The following is a 25,856-nucleotide window of genomic DNA, read 5'->3' as shown; positions in this document are numbered from 1 at the left end:
TCTCAACAAGTGTTTTCCAGAAAAAAAAATCCCGGCATCCTGGTACATGCAGGATTTTCGATCAGCGCCAAAGTTGATACATAATGAAATTAGCTCAACAAAATTTCAATCCGTCAGGTGTGATAATTACATCACTGCTGCTTGTAAACATCGACATTGGTTGCATTGCTCTGCGGGATCATATGTTGCTGATCCTCATCGACCACTACGCAACACTGGTCTAAATCGACGAATCACGTCGGCAGTGAGCGAAGATCAGGTAGCATCTCAGTTATGACTGGCTCAATTGCTGATTCAGAATTCTGCATCGCGACATATACGAGAGCCCACATGACTCGTGTTTGCACCACACGCGCAAAAAGCTTGGCCAACGGAATCAGCACTGCGCGCACCGATAATAAAGGAAAAACCTCCCGGTCCATGAGGATGGCATAGTCGATAGCAGACATAGAACTCGCTGCGACAAGGAAGAATCGGGGGTCCATATGGCGAGAATTTGGACGCTGACGACAATGCGGACATGTCAAATCATGTTTTTTATGCTCATTCAAGGGGGTCTATTCGCCAAAGAGCAGCTTGGCAGGCTTTGAGAATTCAGAGAACCCCAAAAAATCAAGTTCAGTAGATCGCCTTCCTGCCTGGATTATTTTTCTGTGAGATAGCATGTGTAGACGCAGCCTGACATCCTACCTGTAGTAAGCTAAATGTGGCTGGGATGACCCAGATGATCGTGACCTTTGCAAGACTCAAGTCATACACCGTGATTACAATTCTCGAGTGGAAACATAGCTATGAAAATAATGCCGAGGCAAGAGTCAACGAACGTGAGAATTACTTGCCTGCTTCGTTTAATATACAGGCTGATTAGATGTCAAAGTCTACATCCCTCAGCCCAAATTCTTCTCTGCTACAAGCGATTGGCGATCGTATTAATCATGCCGCCAAAAAATAAAGGAAAGAAAGGAAAGGCTAACGACGACGATTATTGGTGAGCCTATTGGAGTCAATGTTGATCTGCCCCAGTTGTCTCAAGTAGCGAATTCTGAGTCAGGGAGACTGCTGGTGTATCAGCGGAGAACTATAACGCTATCGATGACAAGATCGGGAAATCTGGTGATGATCGCCTGCCCGCTTACGAAACCGCACAAGCTGAGGATGAGTTCCCGGAGCCGGACCAAAAAACCAAGAAGAAGAAGAAGAAAGGGAAGAACGACGATGATGTCGCTCCTGACGCCGCCCCAACTCCCGCACCCGCACATAATGGCACTGCTACAGCCCCCGAGGAGGAAGAAGACGGTGAAGGAGTAGATGCTGGGGATTCGGATCCAAAGAAGAAGAAAAAGAAGAAGAAAGGGAAGAAAGATGAGGACACCGCTCCTGTCGCTGCCCCGACTCCGCTACCTCCTGCACCTGCAAATAACACTACTTCAACAGCACTTGATGATGAAGAAGATGGTGAAGAAGCAGGGGCAGGTGAGACAGACACAAAGAAGAAGAAAAAGAAGAAGAAAGGAAAGAAAGATGAGGACGTCGTTCCTGCCGTTGCCCCAACTCCTGCACCTGCAAAGAAGGCTAAAGGCGGCCTCAGTGCCTTGAAGGCCATGATGGAGGAGAAGAAACGACTAGAGGAGGAGGCGCGAAGACTAGAGGAGGAGGAACGGAAACGTATAGAAGAGGAGGAGAGACGAGCGGAAGAGGAGGCAAAGCGCAAAGAAGAGGAGAAACAACGGAAGAAAGAGAAGGAAAAGGTATGATCCAACATCTCGCCCCAAAGGTAATCTTGCTTACAGGCCTTTCAGGCCAAGCTTGAGCTGGCCAAAAAGGAGGGTCGATACATGACGAAGAAACAGAAGGAAGAAAAGGCAGCCGCCGAGCTTCGCCGGCAGGCCCTCCTTGCATCAGGCGTTCAGATTGAAGGGCTGCAACAGCAGGCAGGTATTCCGTCAAAGAAGGTCGCGTTCGGTAATAGGAAGAAGAAGGGCCCTCTTGCCAAGGAGGCCACAGGTTCGCCTACCCCTGAGTCGAGACCGGAAACTCCAGACAACATCCTCGAAACTTCCCCCCCTTCGCATGTCGAGCCCGCTACTGAGGAGGCCAAGTTGGACGGTGTGAAGGATGAGTGGGATGCAAGCAGCGGGGATGAATCAGATGAAAGTGTTGACTCGGAGGAGACGCAACCAGAACAACCAGAAGCCCAAACGGACATTCAAGTCGACCAGGATCTACCCGACGCGGCGCAAGCAGATGCAAGGACAGCGCAGGCGCATGTGAGACCAGCTAAGACACATGTGGCTGCCACTACGGTGCACAGTAAAGATCAGAAAGATAACCTTCGCAGTCCTATCTGTTGTATTCTCGGACACGTTGATACCGGTAAAACGAAACTTTTGGATAAGGTCTGTTGTTTTGCTTGCATGTCTTTATCTGTCATACTCATCCTTTCAGATCCGTCAAACAAATGTACAAGAAGGCGAAGCAGGCGGTATTACCCAGCAAATAGGTGCCACGTACTTCCCGTTAGATGCCATAAAGACAAAGACTGCAGTAATGAATAAGGCTGGTCACTTGAATGTTCTAACGATTCCTGTTTTCTGAACAATGATACCAGGACAACTCTCAAGAATACAAGATCCCTGGATTGTTGGTTATCGATACTCCCGGACACGAATCCTTCACCAACTTGCGTAGCCGCGGAAGTTCTCTGTGCAACATCGCGATTTTGGTGGTAGATATCATGGTGCGCTCTAATTTTCTGCTAAAGATCGGCCCTCATTCCCTATTCCAGCACGGCCTTGAACCACAAACTCTGGAGTCTCTAAGGCTATTGAGAGACAAAAAAACACCGTTCATCGTGGCCCTTAACAAGGTGGATCTACTTAATACTCTCTGATGTTTGGTTCCGATTTCGTTTCGCAGATTGACCGATTATACGGCTGGAAAGAAACACCCGACGGCGCCTTCCAAGAATCACTTGCGAAGCAAAAGCGATCTGTGCAACGAGAATTCGAAGATCGTGTACAAAAAACCATCCTCGCCTTTGCAGAACAGGGCTTAAATGCAGTCTTATACTACGAGAACAAGAGTTTTGCCCGCAATGTTTCTCTGGTGCCTACATCCGCTATCACTGGGGAAGGCGTTCCCGACATGATCATGCTGTTGGTCAATCTTACCCAGCAGCGCATGAGTGATCGCTTGATGTACCTCTCGGAGCTGGAGTGTACCGTCCTCGAAGTGAAGGTAGTAGAGGGCTTGGGCACGACAATTGATGTTGTCTTGTCCAACGGTATCCTACGTGAAGGTGACAAAATAATTATATGCGGTCTTAATGGCCCGATTGTTACTCAGGTTCGTGCGTTGTTAACGCCTCAGCCGCTTCGCGAGCTACGAATCAAGGCAAGTATACAATTTGGTGTTTCCAGAGTGGAACTTATATTCTTCGTAGTCAGCATATGTTCACCACAAAGAAGTCAAGGCGGCACTGGGTGTCAAGCTTGTTGCTCCTGACCTTGATAAAGCTGTTGCAGGTTCACGGCTCCTTGTTGTTGGGCCAGACGATGACGAGGAGGATTTACTCGACGAGGTCATGTCAGACCTCACCACGCTTTTAAACTCTGTTGACAAGTCAGGTCGTGGAGTTTGCGTGCAAGCCAGTACGTTAGGATCTCTCGAAGCGTTGCTCGACTTCTTGAAAGTCAGCAAAATTCCTGTATCGGGGATTAATATCGGTCCCGTACACAAGAAAGATGTCATGCGCGCTGCCACAATGCTAGAAAAGGCCAAGGAACTCGCAGTCATTCTTTGTTTCGACGTACCAGTGGACAAAGATACAGAAAAGCTCGCCGAGGAAATGGGCATCAAAGTGTTCAAAGGTTTTAATCTCCGTTGTTACTTCGGTGCTTGTTCTGACTGGCCATGCAGCCGACATCATCTATCATCTGTTTGACGCCTTCACTGCCTATAACAACGACATCATGGAGGCAAAGCGACGAGACGCGGCTCCGCAAGCGGTATGGCCTTGCAGATTGAAGATTATAGCTGCCTTCTGTAAACGTGATCCGATTATTTTGGGAGTTGACATCTTGGATGGGACTCTTCGAGTGGGCACTCCGCTTTGTGTTGTCACGGTCGATCCGACAACACAGAAGAAAGACATTATCGACCTTGGGAAGGTGTAAGTCCTTCATTTCAGACTTTCTAAGTACTACTACTCATAATCCCGTGACAAGCACGTCGTTGGAGATCAACCACAAATCATTCGATGTAAGTTTTTTGTCCTATCCTACGGTGACATCGTGTCATTGAACCTGGCCCCACAGATTGTCAAGAAATCTCAATCTGGTGGTGGCGTTGCTGTGAAGATCGAACACGCTGTGTATGAATCTGGAAAAATGTTCGGCCGACACTTCGATGAAAAGAATGAACTTTTCAGTCACATCACAAGACAGAGCATTGATGTTCTCAAGGTTTGGCTGCACATGCTGTTGTGGACTTCGAAGCTAACATTAGCAATGTCTAGACGTCCTTCAAGGCTGATGTTTCCACTGAAGAATGGCTCCTAATCAAAGCTCTCAAACCTGTAAGCCTGTCAAATCGCTTTGCCTTTTCCAGATGTTCAATCATTGTACCTCAGCATCTGAATGTTCAATAAATATCCATGACAGTCGGTGGGCCGACGGTGGCGCATCGGCGGGCCGGCAGCTGTCCATAGATCACAACTGATGCTCCTTATCGAACTTTTTTGTGTGATTTTACTTCGGAGTTACAACTGCAACCGAGATATTCAAGTGTATTTATACCATCCTGCCAGGCTTTGAATCCCGCCCGTACTTTTATCCTCGTCGTCTTCCAGTTTGTTTGCCACGATGTCTAACCATTCCAGCACTGGAGAACAGAAGACAGATGATGTTGTTGTTGGTGATAGTGAAAGTGGCTCTATCGCAGACACGGACGCCCTGCAGCTGGTAATTCACTCCTCAACGACAGAAGGGAATGACCTTGCAGGAAATGACGCGTTTGGCATCACTGAATTAATCGGTATGGTGATAAACTGGATGGCTGCGGGTATCCCTACTGTTGACCGACTCTGAATCGTTTTTGACCATCCCGGACGGACTATGGGTTGTCACTGACGTCTGAGTTGCAGTAGGGGTTGAGATAATACCGCTCGAACCTGAACAGCGCTCATACCTGCGTAGGGAAGCCCCCAGTGTCACTTCGCTTTCCCACTCCTTACGAGGAGCAATGTATCTTGTGCTGACTCTATTTTTTCACGATTTCAGGCACAACTTGGCTATAAACAGGTGAGACCATATGTACCTTGGTTGCTATCCTATCTCACCTGTTTTAGCAATTACATCGCAGCTGGCACCTGATTGAGAGCTTTGCGGCAAGTTTTGTTGCCCTGAACTTCATTGGAAGCGTCAGGTATGTGACTGCATTGAGTGCTTCTGCTATTACTAATATCACTTCGATAGATCTTTTCTCTTCCTCGGGCTTCTCGCGGGAGGGCCCGCCGCGATATGGTTTGTCCGTTGATTTATGTTTTACTCGCGCATGCCAACCCTAACACAGGTCATCATATGCTGTTACGATGATCTTTATGTTCATAACTGCCGCTGTTCTCGCCGAGATCTGCTCCGCGTTACCATTAAGCGGCTCTATCTACTTATGGGCTGCAGAAAGTGCTGGTCCAAAGCATGCCAGATTCTTCGGCTTCCTTGTTGCTTGGTGGGCATGTACCGCATGGATGACCTTTACCGCGAGCAACTGCCAAGTATGTCATATTTAAGGTGACGGTGGACTTGATTCTCAATTTTATAGACCACAGCCAATTACATCGTTTCTCAACTTGCCGTTTGGGAGGTTAACTTCCCTGGGGGTGTTGGAAATGACAATATCCAGTGGCGGGCCTTGATATGGGCCATATCCGAAGGAATGTTGTTGTTGTCAGTGGCTATCAACTACCTTCCGCCAAAATTTTATTCTGGTGTCTTCAAATTTTCCATCGGCCTCATGATGCTTGACTTTTTCTTGTGTCTCATCTGGTTGCCTATCGGTGTTTCGAAGACCTACGGTTTCCGGTCCGCCAGTGATGTCTTCACGATGACTTGTAAGATGTCCACTCTGCCAATGCCTTTAATCATGCTGATTTTACGGCAGATAACGGCACGGGAGCCCCAGCTGCGTGGAACTGGCTCTTATCTTTGTATGTCAAATTGTAATTTCAGTAATCAGCCAATTATCTGACACCATTCTAGGTTATTCACAGCGGGGACCTTGACTGGCTTTGATGCCTCAGGACACATCGCTGAGGAGACCAAGAATGCTAGGTATGATTTTCGACAACATCGTAAGGTGTCACTGTTTGACTTCTCGCAGTGTGGTTGCAGCAAAAGGAATTTTATCAAGTGCAATTGCAACAGGTGTTTTGGGTTTCATCACGACTATCCTGTTTTTGTTCTGTACGCCAGACCTCGACACTGTGTTTGCCCTCGATGCGCCGCAGCCATTTGTGCAGATCTACGCGCTCGCTCTCGGGAAGAAAGCCAGCATCTTTATGACTGTTATTGCGGTCGTTGGCCTGATCATGGTACGTACTACCTCGCTGAAATTACCCCGATTTTCATTAGTCGGCCTGCTAGAACACAACCGTCGCTATTGTCGCATCCTCGCGCCTTGTGTTCGCAGTCGCAAGAGATGGGGTTTTACCATTGTCCGGATGGATCGGCGCTGTCGACTCGAAAGGACAACCTCGCAATGCAGTTACCGTCATCTACATCTTTGCAGCCGCTCTTCTCTGTACAATCATTCCCAGTCAGGTGGCATTCACATCATTGGTCTCAGCCGGAGCCGCTCCGACCATTGCGGCATATGGCCTTATCGCTTTGCTACGCTTGACGATGACACCCAATTGTTTCCAGTCTTCTCATTTCAAGCTGGGAAAATACGCTAAACCATTCTATGTTTGTGCTGTCTTATTCAATGCGCTGGTATTTGCAGTGCGTTACTTTCGCTCCATGACACATAACTTGAACTCAGACCCGGTGTCAGGTCGATATATCACCATTTGAATTCCCTGTCACAGCTCAGACATTCAATTTTGTGAGTGTTACAGTTGTCCCCATCAATTTGTGCAATGACCTTTGCGGAAGGCCACCGTCATCTTTGGCGCAATTTCCATTTTCGCTGTCTTGAGCTGGTACTTCACTCCTGAAGAAAAGTGGCTTAGAAAGGACCAGATACTCAAGGCGTATGAGACAGTCGATCATCCAGAGGATGAGTGATGTTATCTTGGGGCACGTAGGTTGGACGAGATCTAGATGTACATATGATTCTCCAGCCTCAAATTGGCTCCAGTCCTAGTAGTCCCTGACATGCACCCTCTACATCTGCAATCTAAACATGTGTGCGTATTTAGATCATCTGGCGAGGAGAAGAGATCAGGACGAACCTCCTTTGGTGCACTAACACTGAGAACCACGGGGTGTTTCTCGCCAACAAGGACTTCGTCCTGTAAGTTATGTCAGTAAAACTGCGGAGAATACAGATATCCTAGCCAACCTCTATCCGAATGCCAATGTTATGGAAGTGCTTTGGGAACTGGGCAGTAGGCGGGACATATATCCCTGAAATGTTGATCAGAGTTAGTGTGGTCATTGTTAATAGAATGCACAGAATACGCGCCTGGCTCTACAGTGATTACCATCCCAGCTTTCAATCTTGTGTAGATGGTGAACTCTATATCTAACGTACACGAGATGTACGTACAGTTCTCCTCTGTCTGAATATGATGATTCATGTAAATCTAGAAAATCCCTGCATTAGGACCCCTGAAAGTAACGGTAAAAACCCACGTACCAATCCCAATTGGATGACTGAGGAAATGAGGGTAAAGTACTCTCTCCAGATCTCCTGTATGGAGAGTAAAGCCTATCTGTTTCAGTTCCTGTCTGAGGAGGTCGCAAGATTTTCGATGCAAGTCATGAAGACTCAATCCCTCTGCCTCCGTGCATAGCCCCACAAGAGTCTTCTGCGCAGACAGTACTGCACTATATAGCTCCTTTTGCGGAGGTGTAAAGGATCCATTGGCTGGATATGTGCGAGCTTAACCAGATGTGGGTAACATGATATTGGAAGAAGAATGAGTAATACCCACTGATATCAGACGCGTAACCGCTTAAAAATGTTAGTGCGCCAGAAAGAACTCGACGACATCACTCACTTATATTCACATCCAGCGTCCATCAAAATCATTTCACCATCTTGTACAACTTGATTGTTCGATGTATAGTGTATGATGAGTGCATTTGGCCTGCACTACATATTCAAGATCTCAATGTCATACATTAGAAGCTGATAACTCACCCAGATGCAACAACGGGGACATATGCAAGGCGCTGTGAACCTGATAGACTACACAAATATTCAAAATGAGCTGCCAGTGCACTTTCTGAGACGCCGGGCCGTGTAAAGCGCATTGTCTTGAAGACGAAAATTTATCGCGTCAGAATAACAAATGATGGTCAAAATAGCCAATGACCTTCGCATGGGAGTGACCACTAATGTCAGCGGCCATTCTCATGACTTGTTGCTCGCAGACACTCTTGAATGCTCTTAATTGGGCAATGAGAGGAGCAAGAGGTTTCCGCCGGGAGCTTGACAACGACTCCACGACACTCTCATACTCCGACCGAGGATTGACAGAAGGCGAGAGGTACCGAAGTAATGACTTGGTGGAACGCGCATTTTTGCGTGGAGACTGGGGAAGGTCAATATAAACATTAGAGTAGAGGCTAATCATGGATCGCAGTTGACCAGGAAAAGCCTTGATTGTTAGCGCGTCGTCCGCTTTAAAGACATTCAGAGCATCATCGAAGCCTGTCCTGAAAAAGATATTGTTTCAGGACACCGTCTTAGTCTCAAAATTTACCTTGGACCATCCCATTTCTCTTTCGCAGAGTCTTTCCCATTGCAGAACAGTGTCATTCTATATCCTCGAGAAGACGCATTCTTCTCTGATAAAAGGTAAGGCCAAGCCTAAAAAAAAATATCAACTCCGTACTTACCTAGGACAACAGCAGAATCGGGTTCTTCAAAGCCAGTGAGATACCAGAAATCGGATCCTTGGCGGTATTTGTAACTTGAAGCCATGATGTCAGGCAAGCAATCAGCACAGACTTGGTGAAGTCCTACAATATATCTTGAAACGGGTTTTAAAGTGTTGAAGAAGGAGAGTAGAACGTTCACATACTTCCGCTCATGTATTTAACAGGTGCAGCAATCAGAACCACCACACTATTGCTAGGTAGGCTGTCCATAAGTTCTTTCCGACGGCGCTCATACTCTTCAGACGGGATCCCAGGTGTGAGTTCATTGGGCCTAACTGTCTTGGCTTTGATAACGATGTAGGAAGTGAACCAGAAGGTTTAAGCTCACGTAGGTGGGGGTGTGACTGAAAGAGCGGTTGACCGTAATGTGAAGGCTTGTGGTCGTAACCTGGTACTGCTTCAGTAGCATATGTTCTCAAAGATGTGCAGATTTGTGACGGAGGACATCTAGCAGTGACTCCGCGGAGAGCTGGCAGCAACGAGCGGAAGCTGGAGCACATGAAGAAAGCTAAATCCCAGAACCCGAAACGGGTACTGCCAGTTGGTATAACGATTTTTTATGTCGGTGATGACGTTCACACAGGGCCGAGTTCATACCGGTCTGAATTGTTTATATTTGTTTTTAATTTGTCAGCTGTTTCCTTTTTCTGCCACGTCTGCGGTCACCCGATTAATGCCATTTTAGTCACTACTGAGTCCAATTTGGGATCTTTTGTGTCGACATAATCACAGGCTTTGTATTGGCTTTCCTTTGATCTGGAACTGTTGTTATTCTTCACCTGAGCAGCTGAGGCATGGACTTGCCCAGCTCACAGATACCCTTCGTTCTTACTTTTAATCATGGACTATGACTGGCAGAGGTTTGGTAGGCAAAGTCTTGACCTCACTTCAGCAGCGACTTCTCTTGCATTCACCGCTGTCAAGGGTACAACACGACTGGGGGTAAGCCGAATAATGCCAAAATTCCGGTGCAGAGCTCAGGTTACTCTGTAGTTCTCGGTTGCTCGAGATGCAGCGTCCAGTGTCGTGGGTGTAGTTGCTTCCGCCCTCGATCACGCAATATTCGGTGGGAGCGAGATCGCTGCGCCGGTCCTAGAAGGCGCGGTCGTGAGCGCTATCACCTTCGCCGAAAGACTTACTCTTGCTCCCATCTATGTCGGGGAGTATATTTCATCAGCTTCCCTACGAGCAGCGTATAGCTCCATCGATATGCTCTCCGTCATCTTCCCTGGCAGCAGCGAAGCCTCTTTCTCTTTGGCATCGTTCATCGATCTGGTAAAGCGTGAATGGGATCATCCTGGCTCACACGAGCATATCCCAGGGAGAAAGTACGGAATAACAGAGGTCGCTAGAGCTTTGGTTGCATGGGTGTCTCTGCAGGGCATCACTCACGAGTGGCAAGAGCAGAGTTGGTTCCCATACCTTCGCGAGATTCAGTTTCATGACCCGTCCACCGCCCCTCAACTTAAACATACACCTTCACGAGTTCGAGTAACGTCTGACGTGATATTCCCGGGGCATCGAGGACAACTAATATCTGCGGACATTGGAGAAGCATCCACGCAGTCTCATACCCGTTCCAGGTCTCCGAGTGTCCTGTCGAGATTGTCAATATCGTCCATATCTTTTAGATGGGCCCAACCGCGCATAGATGTCCCGCAAAAGTCTATAGTTGAGCTAAAGACTAACTTACGACGATTTTCCAAGATGGTTCTTGCCGGCTATGGTGGCGCAAGTCTACTCTTCTTCGGAGTTCCTCTGCTTCTGACATCGCCGTCCCGCAATTCAAACCCACCGTCCCCGCGTAATGAAAAGGACGCAGAAGAGGCGCAGCTCGAGGACGCTGTGAATGCAGCGGAAGATGAGTTGAAAGGAAACTCCAGAATGCCTTCTGATAATCTGGAGTACTCTTGGTGGGACATATTGATGGGCAAGCATGACAAGGAAATTTTTGAAAGGTCGGTGCACGAGGAGACAGTAGAGCAGCCAGATATACAGGCGAGGGCTCGCGCAACGGCTGTTGTTGGGATAGAGCGCCAGATGCCTAGGTTCTGGGTTTTGACCGACCACGATAGACACGAGGTTGTACTTGTTTTACGAGGTGGCTTTATTTGGAGCGAAGCTGTTCGTCTTGGGCTAAACATGGCTTTACAGGCACAATGTCACTCAACGAGCTTGCTGTTGATTTGACATGCGATCCGGTAGAATTTGAACCTGCATCGAGCGCGTCTCAGGAAGACGCTGGAGACAGCATATTGCTCCCTGGGCCAAGTAGAAGGATCCCTCGCAGGCGTTTATCTATTCTTTCGACGACTTCTCATGAGAAGCAGCCCAAATACCAAGTTCACGGAGGGATGCTTCGTATGGCCCGCGTGATGGGCGAGATTGGCAAACCAGTCCATGTCGCCGTCATGGATGCATTGACTCGCAATCCTGGATACGGTGATTGAGATTGTTACAATAACCTTCGTTAAAACTGATTGTAAACCAGAACTCATACTTTGCGGGCATAGTTTAGGAGCAGGTGTTGCGGTCCTCTTGGCTATGGTGAAATTGACGAAACTGTGATTGCTGTATATTGACATGTTTCATTCAGATGTGGGCAGACCCTGCAACTTGCTTGACAGTGCCTTCAAGTGGCCTGCCAACGGACCACAGCGTATCCGTATATTGTATAGGACCTCCGTACGTTATGTATTTTATCCGACTGGAACATTTTCTGAATCCCCCTAGTTGTCTGACAGATGCTGGGCTTAGCCGATTGGCATCGAAAATGGTCACATCGTTTGTATGCTCCGATGACATTGTGTCCCGACTGTCGCTCGGTTCTGTCCGGGACATTCGTAATGCAGCCCTCTGGCTGTGTGATGCAAATGAGCGGAATAGTGGTACGGAAGGATATTCGGTCATCACCAATAGAATCAGGCGATGGAAAGCTGGAGATGGGTCATCGGATGACCTTCATTGGGTAAGTTCTACAGCTCAACAAATTTTGGTCGGATTGACACGTGACACAGTTTTTGTCGATGCGAAAAACTCTCGAGGCAAATATGCAAATGGCTGATCTATTCCCACCTGGTCGCGTCTTATGGACTGTTAGGGACTGTGACCTACACCCTTCGCATCAGTCCAAGCAGCCTAATACGCATCCCGATAAAACATTGAGACTGTTCGAGGTCTTGGACGTTGAGAAAGTATTTTCTCAAATAATTTTCTCAAGAAATATGCTTCGGTGCGTTTTGACCCGTGACGCTAGATTACACGTTGACGCCCTTTTCTAGGTCACATATGCCCCATCGATATGACCAGGTCCTTCATGAACTGCTTTAATACCAAGAGCTTGCTAAGGACATACTATTGTTGATCACCCATATATCCATTACACTGCATTATAAGTTTTGGTCGACTGTTATTATGATATTGTTACAAGTGTATTCCTGTGCATCCATGTACATCGGCCACCGTGTTGAAAGCCATGGATTAATACCTTCTTGTTCTGATTCGATCCAAGTACCATGTCAATACTTCATGACTGCTGGACCCGCGATACCGTACAGAGTTTATTTACATAGACTATCGCATTGTAAGCGCTAGCGATAAGTCTCTGCAGCAATTTGGCAAACAGTCATGTGCTATCATGACGGGCTCCCGACTCAGTACTCAGGCCTCAGGCGCTGCTCCGGCAACTATGGGCCATAGCGAGTAAACAATGCGACGTATAACAAAGATCTATGCTAGCTATTAATTCTGCTACTAAGGAAGCTAGTGTAAATTTTGACAAAACTGAACTGCAACATGAAATGCAACACACTATAAGAACATGCTAATCTTGATCGCTCTGGTCTCTTGGACGGTACTTGATGCCACGGGACTCAAGTTCAGCTTCTACGTCTTCTGGAATACGACCTTTCACGCGGACAGCATACATTCCCCGAACATACTTTGCTGTAGAACAAATTGCAACCAGAAATCAGCATATATCTAGTAAGCTTACACTAAGGTAAACTTACATGTCCTTTGCCATCGTGCAACCCAACTAGCTTCAGTGTCAATGACAGCGATGATACCATCGAAGTAGGTGGTGGTGCAAACACTTATGCGGTCAGGAGAGCCTTTCATCTGACAAGACATGAGCGAAAGCAGAGAGAATTTACGATGATCTCGGCATACCTGCATGAGCTCTTCGCAATTTGGACAACCGTTCTTCCGAAAATCCATAGGATGTTGAATGATAGAACATAGTAAGCATGCTCGGAGCTGTTTGGACCTTGCCTGAGGAGGAATACTAGCCATGACTCAGTTGCCTTGCTACTAAGTACTAGTGTGGTAAACTGAGTTTCACCCCGGCCTGGCTTATGTAATTCAAGTTTCGAGCTGCAGCGCGCGTCCTCAGGCTACATCATAACTAGTAACTTCTTCATGGCTGGACGTGCTGCTATCTTGGCTTTGCTCCCTGTGGTCGGTGTGCTGGGGTACGCGGACACAGTTCCAATCGTAGCATGGTCATCTAAAAGGTTTGTCAACTGTATCAATAAGTCGGTCACTGCCAACTGGACTCACTTCGGCACAGCTCGTCCGTGTTAAACGGTTTATCTCCAGATCTACGTTATGAAGATTCTGTGAGCATAATTGATGGTGTTCTCTCGCCAGAAGGTGCCTGCTCCTTCGATACTGTTCTGGTGATAAACCAGCCAGGTGTATGTACTAGCTTTCCAGTTGGCTATGATACTGACATTATTCTGCAGCTCCGCAGTTCTGACCTTCGTGCATTACCCACTTCTTCCGGACTCTCTGCCATTTTAAACACTGCGCCATCATCAAGACAGTATCCTCACGTGAAGCGTAGTGCCTCTGCTTCCCTCCAGGACATCACAGAGTCTCTGGCAAGGCGCTGCGGCTCGACTTTGACCAATGCTAGTCCAGCAGATGGTCCTTTAGACCTTGCTGAGAACTCCAAGCACGTCGTATGCGTCAATATGCCAGCAATAGAGGGTAGCCCAAAACTCCGCAAGGTGGCTATGTTGGGTCATGGTGAGCTCATACCAAATTGAGGTGTATCAACTTTACACATCATGCACTAGATCAATACCTCTCTAGCGAAATCGAGAAGATCGATGCAGCGTTCACGAGCCACTTGGTTTTGTACGTTGGGTCACCACTTGAACACCCGGGCTACCGCCGTCAGTTACTTCCCCCTTCCGAATTTGACTCAACATACGCTCCTCCTGACAACTCGACTCTTTCTGACGGTGGTATCTTCAAGAGATACCAACTATTCTCAACACCCCTTCTTGTCGCCTTACTCGTCGTTTTCTTCATCATTGTACCCATTATCATGATGGCTGTTTCAGCTCTCGCCAGCCTCCAGTCATCTGTGCGCTTGGAAGCACCGAAGGGGTACCATGCTCAGGAAAAGAAGACCCAGTAGATTCCACAGAATTTGTACATTTGTGTTTATCGAGTTTTTACCTCATAGTAATAAACATGGTCAGGCAAGCAAGAGGGAACGTAAGCAGTAAGGATACACAGGGTATGCCCCCGGCTACCACCAAAATAATGTGGTACATGTAACAGCTGTAGGGTAGTTACCAAAAAGCAAGATAGCGACAAATCTACTTGTAAAAAAATCAAAAAAGACAAGTGAGGGACTGTGAGGCAAAGCCTCAGCTGATATCTTCCTGTCTGAGAGAATGATGCATGGCTTCGAGTGCAGCAAGATGAAAAGGCAGTAAAGGGTATTCTTGGAAGCCTAACATCGCGCTTGCAAGAACAGACAATTCATAAAAATTGAGTGTGATATCCTTGCGCATGGTATCATCTGAAATTGAGAGGGAAGAACCAGGAGTATGAAGTGCATGTAGATGGTGTATGTAGATGGATGATTGGGTGGAAGCCGTGCGTGTGGACGGAGACCGAATGAGGATGGATGTAGATATTGGGAGGATGGTTGATGTATCAGAGGTAGTGCCGTCGTTGTCTGGGATGAATGTCAAATCTACCTGTCCCTGACAAGAGCGCGAGGCAAGAGGAATACGTGTAGAAGGATATATGGTGTAGGCAGGGGCAGCAGTGTCCACGTAAATAGATTTGGAATCCTTCGCAGGTGCCCGTCTGGATGCCGCCAAGCCGGAAGTTTCATTAAGGTGTGATAGGATAGGCCAGCACAAATTTTGCTCAACGGAAAGCAAGCTGACATGAAAAGGGGGCAAATCGTTACACAAGGGGACGGCAGCGGCCAGGTGAACGTTCCATCCTACAGAACAATAAATAAAGGCAATATAAGAGTCATTCGGTAGCACCAACCTTCCAATTCGCTGACAGTCATGGACCCTAGTTTCGCAATGACAATCCGCCACTCAACATTAGCTCTCTTCGCGAATTGCAACGCAAAATTCCAGACTTGCACCACTGCCGATGTCTCTATTTCGTCCTGTATCAGCCACGTCCCGAGATCATAAGTTTCCCCACGCTGGTCAACACACGCAGCAAATAACCATTTTCCGCAGGCGGAAAATCGGTAGCCAACGTGAAGGAATGTGTGCCGATCCATGACGTCAAGGGACCGAGCTGGAGTTGTTTGTGCGAAGTGGACAGTACTCGAGGGGCGGGCCAGAACAAAGGGCTGCTCCTGGAAATATGCAACTGTTTCGCTCTTGTCAGAAAATCTTCTAGACATGGAGCGCTCGACGGGTTTGAGCATGCGTCGGTAGGTGGCGTAACAGAGGGCATCGATCTCCGAGCTTTCACTGGAAGGGCTCTCCGAGGAGGAAATCAGGTGCTCGGGGACAAACTGAAAGAGAATAGGAGCCTCAGAGCGCTTGGCTTGGGTCTGCTGAACAAAACTGAAGATTTCGCGCAGGAGGGGTGAGGAAAGCCCAATCGCTAGGTCAGGGATGGCTATATAGAAGACAAGGTCATTGCTTGACTCCAAGCACTGCAGAAAGGACCCTGTTTTGAGCGTTATATTTTGAGCGTATTAATGATCACGAGAGAACATACTTATGGACTTTCTCAAATTCTCTAGCCTCAGAGGCATGACTCCGTCCGCTGAGCACATCGTGCTGCTCCCAGGAGTGAAAGAACCAAGCTGCTTGGCCTGTCAAAGGTAAAATTGATTACTTGAAAACGAGACGAAGATCATCAATAGTGGACTCACACTGTATTCCGCAGACATCTTGTTCAGCCAGGCTTCAGCTTGATGCTGCTTTTCCAGGCCGCCTTCTTCGAGAAACACAAAGGCGACCACATCCCTTTTACCACCGTGAGGCGTGAGGCCCAGCTTCTGCCAGAAGCGCAATGCTGATGGTAATACTTGCACGACACAACCCGACTTGCCCACTGAAAACATGGGTGGGTCTAGTCTTTGAAGGTGAACCTTTTCCCCGCCGGGTACACCATCTGTATTGGCATGATTAAGCGACAAATGTGATATAATCATTAGAAACTTACCGGATGAAAACATGGTCATTAGTTCTACTGGTCCGTCAAGGACATCCACACGCTTCAGAATGTCCGCCAGTTCTTGAATGTCACTGGGCCAAACCTGTTCACCCTCTGTAGTATATCGGCAACCCCAAGCGCGGGCCCAAACAGAATTTTCAACGACCTCCCGCGCAAGTACTGCGCCTGCCGCTGCCACCTCCTGGTTAATTTTCTCCAACGATGCAGCGGGAGAGACTGGTGTGTGGGCAGCCACAGGTGGTGGAAGCACCAGGCTCATGGGCGCAACTGCCGATCCTGGCGGGCGAAGAGGTTGGCAGAGTGGAAGGAGAAGCGCGTGGTGGAACTGTGTGTGAAGGAGCATGGGACCTAAAGGGAGGTATGATGGAGGTGGGGTGGTTGAGCGCTCACGCTCGTCGTCCATATCTGCGTCGTCTTCAGAAACAGCCTCAGACTTTTCGTCGTCCTCTAGGGAAGGAATTATTTCTTCGTGGACGACGCTGTCATCATACGAGGACAGGAGGAATTGCCGGCATCGCGCTCTCCCATGATCAAGTGACTTGGACTTGCGCTTGACGCCGATAAGTTGACGTACGACGCTGACGCGCGGGTCTGTTGCGACGCTGTACCGCGCACGCAGATCAGCTGCGGAAGCTGTACTGTGGTTCTGTGAATGCAAGGTAGGCAAGGGTGAGGTGCGGTCCTCTTCATCTGGCGGACTGGGGAGAGCAAACTTTCCAGCGGAGGAGTACTTGGCATCCGCAAGACTGTGAGAGGGAGCGAAAGCGATGGGGTCGAAGGTACGAGCGAATTGGGAGGGCGGGTGCGTGACCTTCACATGAGGTGTGGAAGGCGCTGAGTGTGAGGCAGTCGGAGAGGGGAGAGCGGGTGCGGGTGCTGGAGTGAACGTTGGAACATCTGGAGAGAGCTGAGTGCCTACTCCATGGGTAAAGGACACACCAACATCTGCAACACCAAATATGCTTGGTGAGAGTGCAAGTGGTGCGGGCGCAGAATCCGATGGGCGCGAGGGACGATCAAAGAAACTGAAGTCATCGTCAGTGAACGTGAAAGTATCGTAGTCTGCAAAGTCTACATCGAGACGACGCTGACCAGCAGGATCCATATCATAGTCCATAAAGTCAGATGCGGGTTGTGACCAGGTGGAGTCCATCGTGTTGAACGGGTCAAATGAAGTGGGGACAGGTACAAGGTTTGTCTGCGGCAACGGTGTTGGGGGTTCAGACCCAGAGGGGGGCCCGGGAGGAGCAGGGGGATCAATTGCAGTTACAGGGGAAGGATAAAAAACACTCGGATGGATATGTGATTGTTCAGTAGGTACGGGAGGGGGTGGATGCAGTGGAAGATTTGTGTCAGGTGCTGGGGTGGGGACAGTAGAGACTACAGCTGCAGCCGGTGTGACCTGCGGCGAGGCAGATACTGATGCCATCGCTTCGCGCTCCCTGCGAATTCGTTCCCGTTCCCGGTCTCGCTCACGCACGACAGACTCGACATAACCGCCTATCTCTGATGCGACATTCTGCAGGCTGGTAGTGTGTGAGAGGGTTAACGTGCGGAGAGCCCTGAGGGGAGATGGAGAAGCCGTGGCAGGGCGACGTGTTAAAGGGTGATTCGTTAATACCCTTAACGGTGTGCTCGGCGTGTCTACACGGGGTGTCCCGACATTGATTGATGGTGGAGGTGGTGGAGGCGGGGAAGGCTGAAGCTGCGCAGGTAGTTCTGGAATATGTGACAGTGGCTTGCGTGATGAGGAATTTGAAACCAGACATAGGGCTGTGGGCCAGATTATTGGTGTGCCCTTGTCTTCGCCCTGCTTATTTTGCACTGCAAGCCATGCGATGATATATTGAGGGTCTTTGGGGCGCGGGAGGGGGTGCGGTGCAAGAGATCGAGTAAATTGGATGGCAAGGGAGGCAGTAGGACCTGAGTAATTGGCGAGGAGGAAGGCAGGGACGCCAGCAGGAAGAAGGATGAGTGGTGTACCAGGTGGGAGGGGGAGGAGTGCAGGAAGGGGGACGTGTGGGAGGGGCCGAAAGAGGGAGTGAACCTCAAGTCGATTGGACGCGAGGTGGAGATCCAGGTGGCAGTGGACGAGCGGGCTGGACAAGAATTATGTCAGTATCAGAAATAATGGGCGGTAGGGACAAGATTCATACCGCAATTGCGCATGATGCTCCCAGTCTGCGCCCCACTCGTTGGATATTGCATTGGATACGAGCAGGAAGCCATTACGGAAGCGAAGAGCGGAAGTCAATGATGCATTAACAACGGAGTCTATGAGACGTGTCCGGACAGCATCAATAAATCGAGCGTATATTTGTCGGAGTGGCTTCCTTGGAAGGAGGCGGGCAGTAGATATGAATGGAGAATCGGTACACGATGCGCATGGGGTACGACTGTCTGCACATGCCAGACTGCATGGATAAAGCTCATGCGGTGTGAATGACGAAGTTTCTGATACTGCCGCAGTAAGTGGGCGGAGTGAGTGTAGGGTTAGTGACAGCGCACGACAACCGTACGTAGACTCACTTATCAGATCATCGAATCTGAGCTGTTTCAGAACAGACAGAGAGCTGTCGACTTCTTCATCGGATGCCACAATGAACGCATGAAAGGTAGACACATCCCGATCGATGTGAACATAGGGAAGGATTGAGTCTTGAAAGGTAGAAGCCTGATTTCGTGAAACAAGTTGTCTCCGTGCAGACTCTAGCACATCGTAGTGAGGTGCTGTTCCAGACAGTGAGTATGTCGCGTAGAGAATGCATGGATTCGCGGGAAGTGGGAGCACGGATGAGAGTAGCTTGTCCAATGTGGTGAGCGTCGCAGAAATTTGGGTAAAGGCACTTGGTAAAGGCGCTGTTGTGTCAGGTCTGTGGGCCATATAGGCTCATTGGCGTCAATGACGTCAAGGAGCAAGTTACAAGTCGTCGAGAGTGATGGACAGCAATGGGTTACGCGGTCTGCATGGTTCTCTGATCCGTGGTGCCAACTACAAACTTCAACGGACTCACTAAACCAAAAATTCTCAAAGTGAATCACTACAAAACTGATTCACATTACACTCGATTCTATTGCGTCGTCGCTGTCTACAACGATGATGATTGTATGGACGACAAGTATCGAAGTTATTGTTCGTGCTTTTTGAGATCTACGATATAATATCTCATAACGGCCACAGCGACGATGACCACGAGCCCAGGTTAACAGCAGCTTCTGATGCAAACACTATCATTGCCGTCCGTCGACAACGTGGAGAACGTTGACGAACACTGGTAAGACCAGTGTTCGTGGTGTTATTAGCTTATGTAATCGTCGACTACTACCTTTGAAACCCTTCTTCGTTCAGTGACCTTGTCATTGTGTTGAGCGTCTTCCTCGCCATCTTCCTCGCCGTCCCCATAGCTTCCAAAATGAACTCGTCATCTCGCCCAGCATCTTCCTCGACACGTCCTACAGTATCACCAAACTCTAGACCTCAAGTGAATACCCACACAAAAGTTCTAGACACTACACACGGTCGCATCCTCTGCATCGCAGACATCCGTGGTCGACTTTCTGGCCTAAACGATCTCGCGCGCGAGGCTAATGCCAAAGCTATCATTCATACTGGTGACTTCGGTTTTTTCGGTGAGCATGGGCGTCTACCACAATCATCGTTTTTTTTCGTGCTTGACGCGTTTATTATATGTAGAAAGTAACAGTCTGGACCGTATAAATGACCGCACACTGCGTCATCTGACCATGTATTCGCCACTAATACCATCCACGCAGCGTACCCACTTCCTCGCACCTGACAACACCTCCCAAGCAATCCGCGCCACCGTCGATATTTCCCTTCTTTCTGAATTCCCTCTCCTTCTCTCAGGTCAACTCAAGCTTTCTGTCCCTGTATATACTGTTTGGGGTGCTTGCGAGGACGTCGTCATTCTCGAGAAATTCCGTGCTGGCATTTACAACATCGACAACCTTCACGTCCTCGATGAGGCAACCACTTATTGTCTTGATGTCGGAGGCGTCAAGCTGAGGCTTCTTGGTTTGGGTGGCGCACTCGTTCCCCACAAAATGTTTGATAATGGTGATGGCAGCGCAACAATCGCTGGTGGTCAGGGTACCATGTGGACAACCGCACTCCAGATTGGTGAGCTCGTTGATACTGCTCAGCGTGTCTTCGATCCCACCGAGACGCGTCTCCTTGTCACCCACGCAAGCCCCGGACGCGAAGGCATAATGGCTCAACTTGCACTCGTTCTCAAGGCTGATCTCTCTATCAGCGCGGGGCTTCACTTCCGTTATGCCTCCAGTTATAATGAGTTCAGCGTGCAAAGCGACTTAGAAGGCTTCCGTCACAAGCTCATTGCTGGAAAGGAAGCCTTTGATAAAGTTTGGGACAGTGTGAAGCAGCAGGTAGACACCGTCATCGATGAGCATCAGCGGGTCCTGCTTGACAAGGCCCTGAGTGTCATTGAGAGGGTACCAAACGCGCAGGGTCCGGAAGAGCCCTCTTGGAAGAACTGTTGGAATTGGAACCTGTGTGACGCTGCATTTGGTTCACTTGTGTTGGATGTCAAGGATGGCAGGATCAGTGCCGAGTTGAAGAGCCAGGGTAAGCCGTTAACACTTAGTTGGTGGCTTTTTTACTAAACGTTTATAGGGTTCAATTATGCGTACCGTCGCACTGCAACGCCAAGTAATGTTGTTCCAACACCCAATTCAACGACGTCCTCACTACCGAATGCTACTTCAAACCCACCCACCAAGGGTTCAACGCCCGTTCAGGCTGAAAAACCTCTCTCGCCGCATCCAAAAGAGGTCAGGTCTCCTCTGATCCCTGTAGCATCTGGCAAAGAGACACCAAAAGAGTCATCTCCATCCACTCCTGCTCCCAAATCTAACGGGAGTGGAACTCCTGCACCGCCATTAGACAAGGCCGAAAAAGAGAAGCAGAAACGGAAAGAGAAAGAGAAAGAAAAAAAAGAACGCAAGGACCGTGAACGTATGGAAGCGAAAGAGAAGGAGGCTTCTACATCCGAAGAGAAGGCTGATCCTGCTTTGAACGCACCTGCTCCAGCTCCGACTTCTGCGTCTGCTCCAACTCCAATTCCGGTGTCTGCACTAGAGCAATCAGGCAAAGCAACACCCGAAGCGCCCATCGCTGATGTACGTGAAGGGATGAAGTCGCCAACAACGGACAGTACCGGCGCGAGGACACCGACAAGCAAGCGGTCATCGAGACATCCTTGGACTTTATTTGTTAAACTCCCTCAACAGTCGACGGAAGCAGACGTCAGGTCATTCTTTGGCGGTGAGACAGCGGGAGTGACGAAAGTGACATTCCTTCCGATCAAGGGATCCCCGCATCTCCGTGCCAGACCCCTTGCTTATGTAGAGTTCGGTGATGAAGAGACCATGAAGGCAGGATTGGACAAGAATGACGAGGTAAGGCACCCGAATGTCGTCCTTTTCAGTGACTTATATTTTCGGTCTAGAAAATGGGCGAGGGTACGGTTAGCGTGCAGATAGCGACAGATCGTGAAGAGCGCGGTGATAGAGGGGTCCGTGGTGGTCCTAGAGGACGTGGGCGTGGATTTGCTGCACGGAATTTTGCCGCAGCTGGGCTTACCCGTGGCACGCCTCGCGCGAATGGTGAGGCACGCGAGAGTGCTGCTGCATGATCGACTCACGGAGTGATTTGATACGACCCTTTGACGACATCATAGGTTTCTACTTTTCCATGATTTTCAATGCCATGTCGTGTTCGTCTGTTTCTTTATTTAGGCTTTTCACGCAGTTTTTTTTATATGATCGTTGAGGCCTAGGGTACGGTATTGTTGTACTCGTCAAAGCATGTTCCTTTATGCACATTAGGGCTAGCCTAAGTACAATCAGATTCCTCCTTCTTTTCGTGCTCAACAGAACGGAGTGCGCATTATTTGTGGGTGTCCGCCGCTGCCCGCCACCGCGAATAACCTTCCTGCCAATGCAAATGCTATTATGCTTTCCCACCGGCCCGCCATAGCCATTGTTGTCCATTTCCCGCCCATCTGCCCTTCTTAATTGCCTTCTTTTCCTAAGGCTAATACCTGCGCAACCGCCCGCCCGCCCGATTCCCTGTCAGCGCTGTTTGGACGGGCAGGAGGGCGCGGCAGCAGGCAAGCGGCGGGAGAGGGCGGTGTCAGCGTGACACTTTATCATCGAGGAATGTTTGAACTCCGCCTGAAGTCAGCTGCCGAAGCCCCAGACCGGCCAAGACTTTGGGTCCAGAGTCTATGTACGTAGAGTAGAGTCGGCCATTTCCCGGACGTTCTCATTTTTGGACACCCCCAGACTCGGACCTGCCGGAGTCGGTGACGGACGACTGTCCATTTGCTCTTTCTGATCGGCACGCCTCTTGCAGTTGCATGTCTCTACCTCCACCAAGTTTCTTTCCAACGACTGCCATAGTAGGTTTAATCTTTGACTGTATCTTTGTCTCCAATTAAACGTCGTAGGACCATGCAGCAGCGGGCCTCGGAGCGGGCGTTGTCGCCGTCTTATGCATGCACCCTCTTGACCTTTTGAAGGTCAAGCTACAGGTAGCCACCACTAACCCACAGGGTGGAGTCGGAACCGCCATATGGAACGCTCTGCACAAAATACATGCAACTGAAGGTTGGAAAGGGTTGTACCGAGGCGTAGGACCAAATATTGCAGGGAACGCATCGAGTTGGGGACTCTATTTTCTTTTGTGAGTAACGTTTTATCAGTTTCAAAATTTCTTTGCAAGGCACTGATATACTTCAGTTACGACATGCTGAAGAAGCGGTCATACGGAGACGACCCGGATCATAGGATGTCCCCTGGAGCATACCTGCTCTGCTCCGCTCAAGCGAGTTCGCCCATCGATTCCCTTTTCTTTCTATGATAGTATCTCAAACTGTATTGTATTAGGCGCGGTCACAGCTATACTAACCAACCCCATATGGGTCGTAAAAGTGCGCATGTTCACGACGCGTGCCGATTCACCGACATCATATCTTAGCCTCTCAGGTACGCACGTATTTTCATCTTGATTTTTTGTTTATTGAATATACCGTGTCGTCAGACGGTATTGCTTCAATCTGGAGGCAAGAGGGGTTCTCTGGCTTGTGGAAAGGGACTAGTTTGGCTTTGGTCGGTGTGAGCAACGGCGCGGTGCAGTTCATGGCATACGAAGAGATGAAACGATGGGGTTTCGAACGAAAACGAATACAGTTTGTAAAGGCCGGAAAGGTGATGGGGCCGGAGGACGACAAGCTCGTGAGTCTATCGCTCTCTTTTCTTTGTCTCGTATTTAAAGATATTGCTTATAGTCGAATGTATCGTATACGCTTATGTCAGGTGCGAGCAAGATATGGGCGCTTGCGCTTACCTATCCATACCAGGTTATCCGCTCTCGAATACAAGTGAGACCTTTCTTGTTTACTCCGTCACATCTTCATCCTCGTTTCAGAACAATGCCACAATTCGCTTATATCCTGACATACCGACTACCATCAAACGCACTTGGCAAGGTGAAGGGATTCGTGGGTTTTATCGTGGAATGGGGACGAATCTCGTGCGCGTTCTTCCTGGAACTTGCGTCACTTTTGTTGTATACGAGAACCTTGCATGGTTATTACGGACATCCGCAGCGCGAAGGGAAGCAAAGAGACGAGACATGAATATCGAGGAGCATTAATCCACAAAATTATAATAATGCGTCGCAATATTAGAAAAACGTCGCTCTCTCTTAGAGTCATTTTTATCTCGAGTTTTGTCATCCCATCATGGTCTATGGGTGCATCGATGAGGACGGCCTTCAGGGTTTGGATTACATAAATATTAAGATTCAGCAAGTATAGGCGGTCTTGATCAAACAGCGGGGACGTACCCATATCACTGCCATCCTCTTTATATCGACACATTCATTCACTCCATTTATGAAAAATGCTGCAGTCGGTCAGCATTTGCTCTCAGGTCAGACAAACTGATGGGCCTCTCATTGCACGACTTGACATCTTCTGGCTTTTCAGGTGCCCTCTCTGGGTTTGGGGGAGCGATCTTGTTACAGCCTCGTGAGCACCTTGGGGAAGCTCTTAGTATCCAATTAAATCTAACTTGGTACACAGTCGACCTCCTGAAGACTAGGATTCAACAAGGAGATTCTGCTTTGAATGCCGGGTAGGCTTCATGTACAATTGTATTGCTCAACAACTCATGTCTCTGAAGCAATGCAACTATTATATGGCGTACGACTAAGGATATTATTCGGAACGAGGGCATAAAAGGGTTATGGACGGGTACAAGTGCCACGTTGGTTCGGTGCGTTCCACTATATTTTGCATCTCTCTCGTCGATGACTTTTTCTATACCAGCAATGTTCCAGGAGTGGCCCTCTACTTTACGAGCCTGACTTATCTACGTTCTATCATGGCAAAGTCGCCCTATTTTGCCTCACACCAGCAGCACAGCCGCGACAGCTCTAAAACCGTCCTTCCGAAACTGTCTAGTCAGGGCAACCTCATAGCAGGCGCGACCACTCGAGTCGGAGTCGGATTGATCCTCAACCCATTTTCTATCTTGAAAGCGCGTTTTGAGGTTCGTGCGGTCGCGTAAACCACTTTGATTTTAATATCCTAGCGTTACGCAGAGTGAGTTGCATGCATACCGTAGTTTATCCGGCTCGCTTCTTTCTATCGCCCGTATGGGACCGTCTGAACTTATGCGCGGATTTGTTGCGTCGTCGCTGCGGGATGCACCATATGCCGGTCTATTTGTCGTCATATATGAGAGTATTAAACGCGAGACAAGTGAGATCGTTCCTGGTGATGCAAGAATCTAACTCATGTGTTCCAGCGTACTTCATCCCAACAGCATATGCAGTAGGCATACATAGCTTCTCAGCAGCATCTGCAGGTGCCGTCGCCACGATGGCGACACACCCATTTGACGTTATAAAGGTCATTTCTTCAGGCTGTCTCACCTTCTAGAATATCTGATGGCCTACTCAGACGAAAATGCAAGTTCGTTCAGAAGACAAATACCGTGGCTTCACTACAACTGTCATTAGAATTTTCAAGGCTGGTCCCGCTTGTTTCATGTTTGAGTTATATTCTCATCACTCAATTCACAGCAACGTGGTGCAGCCGGTTTTTTCGATGGCGCATCTCTCCGCATGTCTAGAAAAATCCTCAGCTCGGCAATTGGCTGGGCTGTATTTGAGGGAATGCTGCTCTTCATGCAAACGTGACGAACTATATAACAATATTGTCCATTGATACAACTCAA

General features: G+C 48.8%; 10 protein-coding genes across 10 annotated transcripts; 7 read left to right on the top strand and 3 right to left on the bottom strand.

The window, feature by feature from the left end:
* Positions 1–890: 890 nt before the first annotated feature.
* F5147DRAFT_677660 (uncharacterized protein) lies at positions 891–4,824 on the top strand. Its single transcript, XM_041436142.1, has 13 exons — positions 891–988; positions 1,052–1,748; positions 1,800–2,396; positions 2,446–2,556; positions 2,609–2,737; positions 2,786–2,866; positions 2,917–3,393; positions 3,443–3,869; positions 3,919–4,171; positions 4,227–4,260; positions 4,317–4,463; positions 4,517–4,576; positions 4,631–4,824. Exons 1-13 carry the CDS (start codon positions 936–938, stop codon positions 4,646–4,648), a joined length of 3,084 nt encoding a protein of 1,027 aa, XP_041296650.1. The 5' UTR covers positions 891–935; the 3' UTR covers positions 4,649–4,824.
* A 775-nt stretch (positions 4,825–5,599) lies between these two features.
* On the top strand, positions 5,600–7,582 carry F5147DRAFT_751708 (amino acid transporter; the record flags this gene model as incomplete). Its single annotated transcript, XM_041440196.1, has 8 exons — positions 5,600–5,773; positions 5,821–6,109; positions 6,160–6,205; positions 6,258–6,329; positions 6,379–6,589; positions 6,642–6,998; positions 7,051–7,101; positions 7,152–7,582. 8 exons carry the CDS (start codon positions 5,600–5,602, stop codon positions 7,281–7,283), a joined length of 1,332 nt encoding a protein of 443 aa, XP_041296649.1. The 3' UTR covers positions 7,284–7,582.
* F5147DRAFT_430574 (peptidase M24) lies at positions 7,147–9,684 on the bottom strand. The gene is made up of 15 exons (XM_041429807.1): positions 9,436–9,684; positions 9,251–9,382; positions 9,193–9,199; positions 9,066–9,139; positions 8,930–9,014; positions 8,540–8,882; positions 8,365–8,480; positions 8,222–8,311; positions 8,156–8,175; positions 7,858–8,103; positions 7,768–7,804; positions 7,684–7,718; positions 7,561–7,625; positions 7,451–7,510; positions 7,147–7,395 (listed from the first exon to the last, which is right to left on the bottom strand). Exons 1-15 carry the CDS (start codon positions 9,605–9,607, stop codon positions 7,342–7,344), a joined length of 1,536 nt encoding a protein of 511 aa, XP_041296648.1. The 5' UTR covers positions 9,608–9,684; the 3' UTR covers positions 7,147–7,341.
* A 172-nt stretch (positions 9,685–9,856) lies between these two features.
* F5147DRAFT_677641 (uncharacterized protein) lies at positions 9,857–12,622 on the top strand. The gene is made up of 8 exons (XM_041436141.1): positions 9,857–10,049; positions 10,101–11,208; positions 11,262–11,549; positions 11,599–11,654; positions 11,704–11,792; positions 11,841–12,075; positions 12,125–12,339; positions 12,389–12,622. Exons 1-8 carry the CDS (start codon positions 9,948–9,950, stop codon positions 12,435–12,437), a joined length of 2,142 nt encoding a protein of 713 aa, XP_041296647.1. The 5' UTR covers positions 9,857–9,947; the 3' UTR covers positions 12,438–12,622.
* A 25-nt stretch (positions 12,623–12,647) lies between these two features.
* F5147DRAFT_630417 (Spt4/RpoE2 zinc finger-domain-containing protein) lies at positions 12,648–13,452 on the bottom strand. Its single transcript, XM_041432772.1, has 3 exons — positions 13,278–13,452; positions 13,118–13,226; positions 12,648–13,052 (listed from the first exon to the last, which is right to left on the bottom strand). Exons 1-3 carry the CDS (start codon positions 13,398–13,400, stop codon positions 12,931–12,933), a joined length of 354 nt encoding a protein of 117 aa, XP_041296646.1. The 5' UTR covers positions 13,401–13,452; the 3' UTR covers positions 12,648–12,930.
* Positions 13,453–13,467: 15 nt separating this feature from the next.
* Positions 13,468–14,604, top strand: F5147DRAFT_677635 (uncharacterized protein). Its single transcript, XM_041436140.1, has 4 exons — positions 13,468–13,621; positions 13,678–13,804; positions 13,853–14,138; positions 14,189–14,604. Exons 1-4 carry the CDS (start codon positions 13,527–13,529, stop codon positions 14,533–14,535), a joined length of 855 nt encoding a protein of 284 aa, XP_041296645.1. The 5' UTR covers positions 13,468–13,526; the 3' UTR covers positions 14,536–14,604.
* Positions 14,605–19,572, bottom strand: F5147DRAFT_834507 (mediator complex subunit 13 C-terminal-domain-containing protein). Its single transcript, XM_041443915.1, has 7 exons — positions 19,098–19,572; positions 18,725–19,028; positions 16,557–18,667; positions 16,264–16,505; positions 16,107–16,203; positions 15,411–16,055; positions 14,605–15,360 (listed from the first exon to the last, which is right to left on the bottom strand). Exons 1-7 carry the CDS (start codon positions 19,450–19,452, stop codon positions 14,771–14,773), a joined length of 4,344 nt encoding a protein of 1,447 aa, XP_041296644.1. The 5' UTR covers positions 19,453–19,572; the 3' UTR covers positions 14,605–14,770.
* A 294-nt stretch (positions 19,573–19,866) lies between these two features.
* Positions 19,867–22,334, top strand: F5147DRAFT_430463 (uncharacterized protein). The gene is made up of 4 exons (XM_041429806.1): positions 19,867–20,198; positions 20,263–21,174; positions 21,223–22,007; positions 22,058–22,334. Exons 1-4 carry the CDS (start codon positions 19,982–19,984, stop codon positions 22,241–22,243), a joined length of 2,100 nt encoding a protein of 699 aa, XP_041296643.1. The 5' UTR covers positions 19,867–19,981; the 3' UTR covers positions 22,244–22,334.
* Positions 22,335–22,725: 391 nt separating this feature from the next.
* On the top strand, positions 22,726–24,380 carry F5147DRAFT_677625 (mitochondrial carrier domain-containing protein). The gene is made up of 7 exons (XM_041436139.1): positions 22,726–23,011; positions 23,060–23,295; positions 23,352–23,440; positions 23,499–23,597; positions 23,653–23,846; positions 23,900–23,992; positions 24,040–24,380. Exons 1-7 carry the CDS (start codon positions 22,970–22,972, stop codon positions 24,265–24,267), a joined length of 981 nt encoding a protein of 326 aa, XP_041296642.1. The 5' UTR covers positions 22,726–22,969; the 3' UTR covers positions 24,268–24,380.
* Positions 24,381–24,418: 38 nt separating this feature from the next.
* F5147DRAFT_630401 (solute carrier family 25 member 38) lies at positions 24,419–25,818 on the top strand (the record flags this gene model as incomplete). The annotated part of the gene is made up of 9 exons (XM_041432771.1): positions 24,419–24,545; positions 24,602–24,643; positions 24,698–24,749; positions 24,798–24,890; positions 24,944–25,166; positions 25,219–25,378; positions 25,404–25,528; positions 25,580–25,652; positions 25,676–25,818. The coding sequence occupies exons 1-9, from the start codon at positions 24,509–24,511 to the stop codon at positions 25,816–25,818; spliced, it is 948 nt and encodes a 315-aa protein (XP_041296641.1). The 5' UTR covers positions 24,419–24,508.
* Positions 25,819–25,856: the final 38 nt, after the last annotated feature.

The sequence above is a fragment of the Suillus discolor genome (genome assembly GCF_016758755.1).
Source record: "Suillus discolor strain FC423 chromosome Unknown F5147scaffold_9, whole genome shotgun sequence".
Classification (NCBI taxonomy): Eukaryota; Fungi; Basidiomycota; class Agaricomycetes; order Boletales; family Suillaceae; genus Suillus; species Suillus discolor.
Note: the sequence above shows the minus strand (reverse complement) of the source record. Positions and strands in the feature narration are given on the sequence as shown.